General features: G+C 40.4%; 1 protein-coding gene across 2 annotated transcripts in view; it reads right to left on the reverse strand.

Moving 5' to 3' along the window:
* Positions 1–12,611, reverse strand: part of LOC122537195 — a 69,178-nt gene that overhangs the window by 14,536 nt on the left and 42,031 nt on the right. For both annotated transcript variants that reach the window (XM_043670207.1, XM_043670208.1), the window contains exon 2: positions 12,116–12,527. In XM_043670207.1, coding sequence (XP_043526142.1) covers positions 12,116–12,200 — 85 coding nt within the window. In that variant the 5' untranslated portion in view covers positions 12,201–12,527. The remainder of the gene's footprint in view (positions 1–12,115; positions 12,528–12,611) is intronic.

The following is a 12,611-nucleotide window of genomic DNA, read 5'->3' on the forward strand; positions in this document are numbered from 1 at the left end:
CCCCCCCCGTATCCTTGTTATTTCACCGTTTCCTCATTCCCCTTGGTCTCTTTTCCCACTCTGTCTCCGTCAATCGTCGATCCTAGATAGTCTCTCCATCTCGATCAGTCTCCTTTGCATCCTGTCGCTCGCTGGCCTCGCTCCTCGTCTTATCGTCAGGGATCTATGATACGGACGTGGCCTTTTCAACCGTTTCCGCCGTTTTCTTCCTTTTCATACCTACCCTTCGTTCAAATTTCTTCTTATATTTCCCTTTTTCTCTTCCTCTCTCTCTCTCTCTCTCTCTTTTCTCGTCGTAGCATCGTATACTCGTTCGGTACAGCGTGATTTCACCGTGATTTCTCGTCCCTCTCGCTTCGTCTCGTTCCACGTTTACTCCATCTTCCTCGCTCTCTCTCTCTCCCTTTTCTCTTTTACCCCGTTCCTCTATCCTCGTCGCCGTTCCGCTTCCCTCCACTGTCTATTTCCCCCCCCCCCCCCCCCCCCCCCCCCTGGCCCCCGCTTTTGTCCATCAGTCCGCCGATTGAATTTCTACGGGTAAAATGCGGCCATACTAACTTAATGGCGCTTTCAAACCGTGATGCACTTGATCCAGTTTAATTTTTTTCGCCGGGTAATTGTCTCGATTTTTTAACGGGCGAAATTACCGCGGCCCATCGGAGGGGATGGGTTTTAGTAGTCGAGCAGCCTGTCGCCACGCGGCTCTATATTTTTATCATTCTCACCATCGCGGCGGCGACGGCGGCATGGTCGTCCAGCGTGCGCCCACGTTTTATGAGTCTGTTTTTTTGGTCTTTTCGTTTTGTGCTCGTTCTCTCTCTCTCTCTCTCCCTTCCTTCTTTTTTTAATCAACAATTTCGCCGTACCGTACCAAAGTGACCAAAGGCAAAAAGACCGTCGATAAACAAAAATTCCCCTCTCTTTTAATGCACGCTCTCGCTTGTGTAATTCGTTCGATTCGGTTCGCGTTCAAGGTTGTACAGCTATTCGAGGAGGGATGAAAGGATCGAGCCGTGCGTCGCGCACGGTATTCATTAAATTACGATATCGAAAAATATCGTGTGCACCTACCACCCCCCTGCCTCCCGCCCCCGCTGCGAAACCCGCCATTTCGATCGAATCGGCTATCGGTTATTTGAATTATGCGAATCGAGAAGCATTCGATGAATTGGAAATAAAATGAAATGGAATTAAACGGTGGCACGGCGCGGCAGATTGAATGGAAGTTGTTAAATAAATGGTCTTTTTCTTCTTTTTTCTTCTTTTTTCTTTTTTCAGAATTCTGCGAGCGCCGTGCTGCAGCGTTCATCGGGCAGGCGTGTGAAAAATGCCGCGTACACGTAAGTTCAAAAAGTCAATCCCTGCCAAGTAAAATGCTATTTCCTGTTTGGCTACTGCAAGTGATTTACGAGGGGAACGTACATGCAACGTTCGACTCATCGATTCCGCCCGGGTTTTGCATATGGTTAGAGCGTTGCTCTGTGTGTATGTGTGCGAGCGCGCGCGCGTGTGTGTGTATAGTAACAGGATGGAATCTACAATTTAAAATTTGGCAAGGGACACTATTTCGAATGGGCAGCGTTTAAATTCTACTTTGGCAAAGAATGTTTGACGAATTTTTTTATTAAAATTCTAAAATCAATCAAAACAGTCGTATTAATCAGATTCTCAAATGAAAATAAACTTTTAATAATCTTGAAGTAAGTTATTTTAAATAATCTTTGGATAAAATTACGCTGAAATGTTCTTGATAATATTTATCGACGAAATTATAATATTACACTCTTCTGAGAGATTTCACGTTACAGAAAATTTTATCCCACAACGAAAATCCTCCTATATATATATATATATCTTATCGCAAGAGATAAACTTCTTTTCGTTAAATCGTTACACAGATTACGTTACACAAATAATCTTTCAATTGTCACATTATGTAGCAAATATGTCGTAATAATTATCAAACAATCGTTGAAAGGAGTATCGCTCGCGACAACTGTAATACCTGCGCAGGAAGATTTTTCTAAACTGGGAGAAAGAGAGAGACAAACATTCCCTTTAATATGAAATCTCTCAAAGGAATACTTTATCTCCGGTATTTCACTTAAAATAATTTTCGTTCCCCTGCGCACGCACGCGGCACCTAAAAATACATCCGCTCTTTCCTTTCTTTCCGTACTTCCGCGTCCGTTCCATCTTTCACTTACAAATATTCCCTTATTTCCATGAATGCGTCGCGTCGGCCGTCTAAAAGCACGCGAGAAATCAACCCTAACAAACTGGACGCGCGACACCGCGATGAAAAAAAATCCTTGAAATCTCGCTCGAACAAAAGGGACCTAATGAAAAAACATTGGAGCGTTCTTTTTTAACGGGACTTCGCGTGCACCTCGAGGCTCGATTTTAACGCCGGTCTGGCCCCGTACTGCTTGGCCAACAATCGTGGTCGTTTGCGGGATAATTTAGCCGCGCGTGCGCGAGAGAAAGGAGAGAGAGAGAGAAAAAAAATCGGGGACAAAGGAGTAAATGTAAATTCGTTCTTAACGAGATATTCCCATAGGTGCGTGGGTCCCGCGGGGGGAAGATTGCACGCCCTCGTCCCCACGAGGCAAACGAAATCGTCGAAGTAGTCTAGCCCGAGAATTCCGTCCCGTTAAAACGACGTTAATCCCTTTTATAATAATATCCGCGTAGATTGAAGGACAACTGAATTAGCCGAGATCGTTAGGACCATCGTGAAAGACCGCGGCGGCGACGCTCTGCCGGACTGAAATTCGCCGATTATGCGGAGAATAACGTGGAACTCGCTGTTACAAAATCGTTCACCCTCGCCTGGCAATAAGCCTCGCGATCTAAGCTAACTGAGTGTCTACGCTGACACTCTTCGATCTATCGAGCGAATGATATTCGAGAGCATTGGCCAGTTGTAAATTTACAATCTGGATTGTGAACGACTTCGCTCTTGTTTCAAACGCACTCGCGAGTTCAAAATCCTCGAAAGACCTTGCGATTTTAATTTGAAACTTGAAAGTTCGTTTTAAATCTCGTCTTTTAGAGTTGAGAAAAAAAAAAAAAAAGAACACAAATTCGTTTAATTTAATCTTTGATCAAATTTTCGACGAATTTCCCGGCGTTTCATTTAAATTCGGAGTCGGTTTTGCCGTAAGCAAATAAAATGAAAGGGCCGACGGGCGAGTATTTATTCGCTCGACGTGAATCGTTTTGTCGGAATTCGGCCAAAATTTGGCATTTGGGGGAGGGAAAAGAAGGACGCGAAAATTCTATTTAATTAATTGAAAACGCCTCCGGGAATTGTAATCGATAAAATTCCTTCAATTCTCGAATTTGAACATCGCTGGCTCCTTAAATTACCAAAGGAACTCTCTTCTAAGAATTTTACTAAAGATCAAATACAAACGTCAAAAGGGAAATTGTTCAAAAATTCGTGGCCTGATGAAATTTCGCTCTGCACTTTATATACTCGCCGACAGAAGAACCGCGAAGAGAGAGAGAGAGAGAGAGAAGAGCAAACTGGCAATCGAATTCGAGGATGGAATTAAGTATGTAGCTTCTGCACGAAGGAACTGGCAACAAACTGAGTTAATCTGTTAATCTGCACGTGGGGAAGACGCGCGCAGAAACGAGGAATCTCTTACAAATTAGATTAAAGTAAAACGTTGTTAACGGAATGACTGGAAGCCTCTTGCATAATTTTCGGCATAGACCGTAGCGTGGAGCGACGCAGCGACGTTTCACCAATTGAATCCGCACGGCGAAAGGTCCCCGTGTATTTCCATATGTATCGTCCGGCCTTTGAATGCGATCGGACCGCGCGATAAACTGGCGAGAAATTACCTCGCATAAATCACACGTGGAATATAATGACAAAATCTGATGGCGTTTCGGCGCTGGCCACCACTGGGAGCCCCGGAGTTCAACTAATTTTCAGAAACTCTCAAGGACACAATCGTGCAAAATTAAATGCGACTCCCGGGAGACAGCGTGCAAACGTTCCGAATCGATATTGTCCTCCTGCGTCCCAAATACGTGCGTTACTCGAGCCTCAAGTGCAAGATATCGAGCGTTTCTATCTAATTTACAAGACAGATTTCTACGAGAGACTCGTTTCCTTTTTTCAACGAGTATCTCGATCTCGCGAATGTAATATTGCGCCGCGATCCTCGAATTTTTCCAATCTTTGTATTAAAATCGAACTTTAACAAGTGAAAAACGTTACGAAACGACGTTTCTGGTTAAAGAAAAGGCTAGTAAGAATCAGTTTTCGAGAGAAATAATTTTTCACCCGTGATATATATTGAAAACCCAAAGGTAAAGAGAAGCTAATTGACAAAACCAGTAAAAGTAAAAATTGTTATCCCAAAGTTATGATTCTTTCGCAAAGAGGCAAAGCCACAATTTACAACCAATGAAACATCGCGCAAAGGCATAAATATTCATGATATCACGCGGCAATAAAAGCCGGGGGAAGAATTATTCGAAGAAAATTGTCCGCGAACTTTTAATTAATAATAACACGCTGCGCTACGCGAGTTTAGCAAACTTCAAATAAAAGCTTGATATATAGCGCGCGGATGGTATCGCGTAATTGTAAATATGTACCGCGAGATTTTTAACTTGTTTAACTTTCTGCCTGGAAACGATATATATATATATATATATATATATATATATATATATATATATATTTTTTTCTCCCCCAATTTACAAGACTCTCGTTTTAATCGACGTTGGGGGGAGAAGAGGAAACTAGTTCAGGAAGTTGAACGTGCAATTAGAGAAGCGAAACAGGCTGAAAAAGCTGTGTCAATGGAGAAAAACAGCAAGGTTTAAAACACTGGCTAACGACATAAAGGAATACGTAATAAGGGCATACGAGTCAAAGGTAAATGCTCGCGTTAATAGCCAATTACCAAGCAGTTTCCGGGCGGGAACACGTTGCTCTCGATGAAAGCCTTACGCCTGCTAGCCGTATAATCGAAAATTAGGGTGCAGTTAGCAAGTACTTAAGCAACAACTGTTTATTGATATAGTTAATGAATTTCCGCGCGCAAACTGTTAGATCTCGGCAAATACCGAATTGCGCGCCAAACGGCCGAAAATTGATGTTGTGAAAAGGGCACGCGAGATGGAAAGGAAAAATTTACAACAAAAATTACTGTAACACAATTGGTGGAAATTCCAAAAATTCCAAAAATTCCAGAAATTAATAAATCGTGTATCTGTGTAGTGAAGATTTATTTATTTTCGTCGACAGAAAAAAAAAAAAAACGAAACTGAAATGTTGTTATTTGAGAAATATAAACGTTTAACGTTTCTTTAAATATAAGTTTTTCATAGAAATACGAATTGCATTTCGTGTCAATCGAAAGTTTTGAATTAGTAGTGAGAAAATTCTAAGTTCTTCGCGATAATGTTATTATGTAAAAGCATCGTCGGACGATGATGCTGCCATTATGCTACATTGACAATAATAATTAATTAGATCGTAGCGGAGAAGGGAACGGCCAATTACCATAATCTAACTATTTACGAAGAATTTTCGCTACTTAAGTGAATCGTCCCTCCCATTAAGTTTGTTCCCCTTGCTCCGAAAATGAATTTGACAGATGAAAACGATGGTGTTTCGTGTAACTGAGAAATTTGGTCTCAAACTGCAGAAATTATTGCGAACCTTGCATCAGAATATCGCAATCTTCACCTTATTTTATTTCGAGCTAACAAAAAATTATCTTTATTTAATGTAACAGTTCTTTCAATCAAGTAACCATTTGCAAATTACATCTTCCGAATGTTTGTATCTTTGAACAATTCAAACTTTGAAATCGATACGTAATAACAAGAACAATTCTGCATTGATTCTTTCAACATTTAAAAATAGAAAATGATGCGCATGATTTGAAAGCTTCTGTAACACCGAGAGACGAGCAAGAAGAAATTCAAAATATAAAATTATCCATTGAAAGAAATTCATGCCAATTTGAAACTCAGGTTTAAGATCTCGTTAACAGAGATCTAACATGCATCAAGATCGAATAGAGAAATCAATTTATGCACGACTGTGTAAGTATGAATCACGATTAAATTGTCCACCTGTAGCGTGCAACGTATGTATATACGTATATACGTATGAATTGTGCGCACTATCCATCACCGATAGATAATAGCAGGTATTGGATCCATGTGCTTTAAAGACACAGTGCTTTGGGGAAGGTGGGATCAAAATTGATCCGCTATGCATTATCGTTATTACATTAAGTGGGTCGGAGTATAACCCACTAAGCTTCAAAGGCTTATGCCGAGAATTGAGTAAAGGTTGGTTATTTATACCCGTGGCTGGTGGACACTAAAATTCGAAATTTCCACGAAGACACGAAATCGCTGGTCCAGCGTGTCTGTAAAAGTCGAGAAACTCACGGAAGTATGAAATACAAATTAACGATTTTCAATGAACTTTAATATTTAAATTTTTCATTTTCTATTCTGACATTTAAATTCTTTTGCAGGATATTTGAATATTTTCTTTCTTCCTATCGTAGGGTTGTAATTTTGTCAAAATTGTTAATGCTGCACATCGAAGGGGTGCAAAGTAAAAATTTTCGTAATTAAACTGCGGATTTTTCTGCAACAATAAAGTTTTATAAACTATTTTATGCATTCTGTGTGTTTCGGTGAAACTTCTAATTTCCATTAAATGCATTAAAATCCACAATTTATAATTTTTGAAGAATTTAAGAATTTAATACTTTGTTTTGTTTTACTGCTTATCGTATATACTCTTTCAGCATTTTTCTTTACGTGGTTGTAACTTCGGATAGAAATAGAAGCTCAAACTATGCATGCGATCTAAAGTGCATCTATTTCTGCTCAAAACAAAATGAAGAAATACAACGGAAGCATCTCGAACTGCATACTTCGTTCTTACAAGTTGGTTTAACTCGCGGTATTCGCTTATCGAAGTTTTCTGTTTTGTTTAGCTTGGATGTGACCGGGGGATCATCTATTTGCCATGCACATACTTCTATGTTCTAACGCGCGTTTATAACGGCGGTTCGCGAGATCGTTCCTAGTTTGCATGCAGGTGCTTTGTTTTGAACAAAAATTTCATTTCCATATCATTACACGTGCCTCGACGATTTTTCTTCCCTCGAAACTGCAATATTCTTGCAAAACTTTGTTACAATACTTTGCAAACTTTCTTTCGGGATAAGAGCAAATTGATGCAAAGTTTACCTACGTTGAATGACAGATAAATACAGAAATATGTAAATAAATGAGATTCCATGGATACTGAGAATGTTGAATGTAAAATTCAGATTTGTTTAAAAAATCCTGAACAATTTTCTTTTTATAAAAGTCAAGCTTTTTATAAAAGTCGCGACTCTTTGTAGCTACATTTCTTTGATGTAAAATTTTTTTTAAATAATCAATACAGTGTATTCTTATGTGTCGAAAATAATATATTGTCTTGCAACAAGAATTACAATATATTAATTAATTTTCTGTATGTTCAATTTCTGTAGCTATTAAATGATTTTTCTATACAAATTTTCCTACAGTTTATTACATTAATACTGAATCATTTAACCATTCCTGTCTTTTGTCAGAGATTATAAAAATATAATTTATATTCCTCTTACATTCCTCTTAAATAACTCGTACACAACAACAGAATATAATATCATCTTGATATAACCGGGATAAAAATTAGATTTCGAGTTGCTATAATTTCCCTTTTCTCTAGGACCCTGTTTTTAATCTAACGTTCCCGCAACCTGCTCCTGTTTAATAACGTAAGATCATTTAGAACGATAATTAATGGATGCTGTTGGAGGGTTGAAAAAAAAGAAAAAAGAAAAAGAAAGAAAGCGAACGAGAAATGATTACACCTTTGACGGATCATTAATGAAAATCTATTCGGCGGAAAGCCGAAGAGCAGCATCGAGTATTGCTGCCGGCAGCACAGACGACGTATAATTAGTAACAAGCGAAGCGTTATTAGCAATTAATTCGCACGCTTTACGAAATGAAGAGACTGCAATCTTCATAATTCAAAATTTTATAATTCAGTGGAATCGCGTGACCTGGTTCCCATCGCCCTCATTTATCTCGGAACCCTCCACGCTCGCTGCCTTAAATCATTGAGAATGAACGAGCGAACGGACAAAAATTAATAACTAAAATTGAAGAGTCGAATTTCAATTAATTGAGATAAACACACGTCGCGTAGCGGAAAATGAAAACATGCAATGTAATTTCGTCCGAGATTTTCGAAACATTTTAGCAACCTGTTTCTACAATATTTCAGGCATTTTACGAGCGTCTTAGAAAATATAACAGTGTATCAGACAGTAGAAAGTTACACGTATTACATTTTGTAAATGATGAAATGATGAGATGGAAAATGTGAACGGAATTTCTTAAGTATTACATTAAAAGAGTAGAATGCAATAATGTAAATTGATGGAAAAAATGTTTACGTTGATCTCTAATACATTAAAAATTTGTCACATGGTCCGTCTCATAATTCTAACGACAGATAGATAAATTAATTTTACCACTTTAACGTTCTCTCAATTTATACATTTTTGCAACTTCAATCTTCCAGTATTGTAGACTTACATAACTACTACCGAAGGCCATAAACTATTAATATTTATTGCATTATAACGTACATACGAATGCCGAACAAAAATCAACTTCAATTACTTTCACCTTATAAATAAGAAAAATTGAACAATATATTTAACAATACATTTACAAATGATGAAATGATTTCATCTCACCGGAAAGTGTAAAGGATAGTGTACGAAAAGAAAAAAATCGAGACGAGCTAGAACAGAAATTTAATAACAATCTTGCAGACTTAACAGTTCGATTATTTCTGCAAACGTATGAACGTGACTGTAAAATGATAATCAGTGAGAACGTGAGCAATCAGAATTCGCGGTAACGCACGGTGTCAGTTCCTCGTGAAACGGACACTGGGACCCGCCATTAGTCTCGAGCCAATTTGAAGCTCACTTTGAAAGGGTTAAAAATCCGCGGGCGTCCGTCCACCGACGCGAGCCAGCGTAAATACTAATAAGTCGCGCTTGCATTAATAATTAATTAGCGTGCTGCCGGCCAGGCCAATTTCCATAATTCAGCGACCGCGGCGATATACAATATCGCGCGAGCCCTCTCGAACGTGAGGACCTCTACGCCCGGCAATAATGGCGGGGCCGATACTAATAATTACCGGTGGATTCGCACGCGAGTCAATTGCAAATTAGTCGGCGGCTGCGTATAATTGCCGAGTTTTTTGCCGGTGTTGAATCGTTAAGTTCCCCCGGCCTGCCTTGTATGGTAAACAGCCATTACATCGCTGGAACAACGTCGCGCGGACGCGTTGTTCCTCCGGCGTGTCCCTTTCTTCCGTTCTCCGCCGCCATTGAGCTTTACGCGGCCAGAGACGCCTAAGCGTTTCGAGTTTGAACTACCGGCTCGAACTACCGGACACGGGTAGATCAGTTTGTAATTACTTTTTTTGTTCTTTTCACAGTAACTTTATATACGTAAGTTTACGAAATTTTAGAGATTTGAATGATTTTTTTTTTTTTTTGATAAAACAGGAAGCAGTCTGTGTAAGTTGCTCCATATTCGTGTAAGTATTGTATGACAAGAAAGATATGAGTTTGAGGTCAAATGTGACAGAAAAGAAATATACATATTTGTCATTTGCTTCTTTTTGTCGCAAACTAGAGTGATTAATTATCAAACGACAAGAAAGCCGAACATAACTGAAAATTGAAATTTAAGTGTGTTATGTAGATTCGATATTATGTAGTCGTGAATGGTTATATTATTGCGGTATTATATCCCCGACAGACAGAAAATTCTAGCTCTTATTATTGGGAAGAAATGTTCGTGCTAAAGTGGAGAATGATGTAGCAGAACGAAAATGCAAAGAAAAAAGAAAAAGAAAAAATGGACACGCCTGAAGGTTAAGAAGGAATACGCGTGTTTTTTAAGTTTCTGACGATCAACCTAGAGAAATTTCGATTTGTACAAAAGGAAATACTCAAAAGAGTATGTTTAAATATAACGATCACGATAACTTTATCGAACTAATCTTCATCAATTATCAACTCAATTAAAAGCAATTTTAAAACTGCAATTTTCGCAAACTTTTGCGACACACGAATTAACAGAACACGTCTCTCACGTTTCAAACATTTACAAAGAGCCACTTCTCTGCTATCTAAAAATTTTTCCAATAGAAATATCCAACCGATAGAGATATCTAACGATTTTTATTCACGTCCATTCGCTCGTTTATTCATTCGTGTAGCTGCAATTTAATGTAGATAAAAAAAAAAAAAAGAAGCGGAAAAAAAACTGGAGGAAAAAACTGAAAAAAAGGAACATTGAAAAAAAAAAAAATTGAAAAAAAAACGCAGAATCGAATCACGCAATTATTGACGTTATTATTTCTCTGGTTAATTAAAATAGCGGTGCCGCGCGGTGGAGCGTACCGCTCGAATAATTGCGACCGACGAATTGTTTAATTTGAATCGTTGCGGTCGTGAGTACGTGGAATTTAAATGTTCGCCGCTTTACACCGCACGGTTTGAATACCGGTGACCAATGATGGTGGTGGTGGTGGTGGTGGCGGCGAGTCGAATTAAGAGAAAATCAGAAATGATTGTCACGTTGTCGAACCGCGTCGGATTATGTTCGACTTGGAGCTCCAGGCGTGTATGAATATTCATGGCGTTTCACCCCTTCGTGAAAAATTCCTAAGCAACCGAGGAGAGACAGGGGGCGAGAGGGTGGACGATCCGCGAATGTGCAATACTCGATATAATTAATCGTATGCGTCGTCACGTATCTGATAACCGGATGATCCTTAATTCACCCGCCTCTTTATTTCGAGTAACACCTTCCCCGCCGCGAGCGTCGCGCGCGGAATTTCAAACGCAATGCACGGGGAACTTTTTTTCTATCCTCGGGAGAGCAACTTGCTCCTTTTGCCTTCTCGTTCGTTATTGAATCAACGCTGGAAAACCGCGGCAAACACCGGACCGGTTTCTCTCTCTCTCTCTCTCTCTCTCTCTCTCTCTCTCTCTCTCTCTCTTTTTCTTTTTTTTCTTTGCGACGAAATCGCCGGAGGTGGGAGAAATCGGGAACGTGCACGCGTTGATTTAACACTACTATTTTATTCCGCCGTCCAGACAAATTTTTGCTACGGTTGTCCGGGGAGAAGTTCGCGCGTTAATCGCGTTATCGATATCGCGATATCGCTACTCATGTGTTCAGACGAGCATATATGAACTGGAGACGAGAAACGTGCCGCTTGAATTTTTATTAGGAAATAAAGCGTCATTTGTATATTTGTTTATTGATCACGTTTCTCTCGTTTATTCCTGATCCATCGCCTGCTGGGGATGTTATGTTATTTTAGTTTCAAATAAATTATCGTTTCGCTCTCATTTTCACCCCTTCTCTCACCGCATGGCACCTCACAGAAATTCAAACTCCTCTGTAATTCACTCAAAGTAAATGAGACAAATCTCTAGCCGGGAAATTGTTAAATTATCTTGACTCGTTCCTCGAATTCGCGTGGTTATTCCCGCTGGTTTCCGAGAAACCTTTCTTTCCATTAACCGGAAAGATGAAAAACTCATCCCCCCCTTCGCCCGGGGGGGGGGCAACGCGCGGTTTTCCTCTGAAAAACAGCTAGGCGAAGAAAGAAGAGAGCAAAAACTAGGCAGGGTATTCTCTCCGCCTGAAAGTATCGCGGAAAAACAATAAACGTTCAGGAAATCCGTGGCCGAAAAATTCGTTCCAATATCTTTTGAGATACGGCCCTCCGACCGTGCGATATATCAGAGACCGATGGAGAAAAAAGAGAAAAAAAAAGAAAGAAAGAAAGAAAAAACACAGTACTCCCGTGAAAATTGGTTTCGACGATGCCTCGCCAAGCTTTTTCATCGGACAATCGCGCGTCTAGTAAGATGAAGTATGGTTTCGATCGGATGAATTAATCTTGCCAACCGTCAGAGGGTTGGCGAGAGCGGACAAGAGAGTCCGAAAATTCGCTTCGGCTACGTACCTCGAGTTTCGACGAGAGCCCAACAGAGATTGGCCAAGGAGAAGAGCAGCAACGAAAGTAGGTAGAGCGCGGCATCCCATCTCATCTTCGTTGTTCCGAATAGCTTTTCTCGGTGGGTGCCTTCACTCTTCTCTCGCCCCTTCTTCACCGGTCCCGCTCATCTTCTATCATCCCCCGGCGGTGGCGTGGCGTGGCGCGTTCTCAGCCAGCAGCCGTTCAGAGCTTCCGTGTTTCCGGCTTGGAGGAGCTACGCAGCGCAGGGCCACCCTCCAACACGTCGACACGAACTTCCAAAGTGGAATACGGAAGGATGCGGGAAACGGTTGGAAAAAGAGCGAGAAGAACGCGGCTCGGTGTCAGCGCGGCCGGGTTTCACGGTCGGCAAGGGTGCTTATCGCTTGGCTGATAACACCTGCAAGACAAATAGCCGCCGTTGTAAACAGAGGCTGGGTTTTCTCGTGTAATTAACCTGCTGGGTAATCCCAGGGTGGCTAGG

This window comes from Frieseomelitta varia, unplaced genomic scaffold (assembly GCF_011392965.1).
Source record: "Frieseomelitta varia isolate USP_RPSP 00005682 unplaced genomic scaffold, Fvar_1.2 scaffold_891, whole genome shotgun sequence".
NCBI lineage: Eukaryota > Metazoa > Arthropoda > Insecta > Hymenoptera > Apidae > Frieseomelitta > Frieseomelitta varia.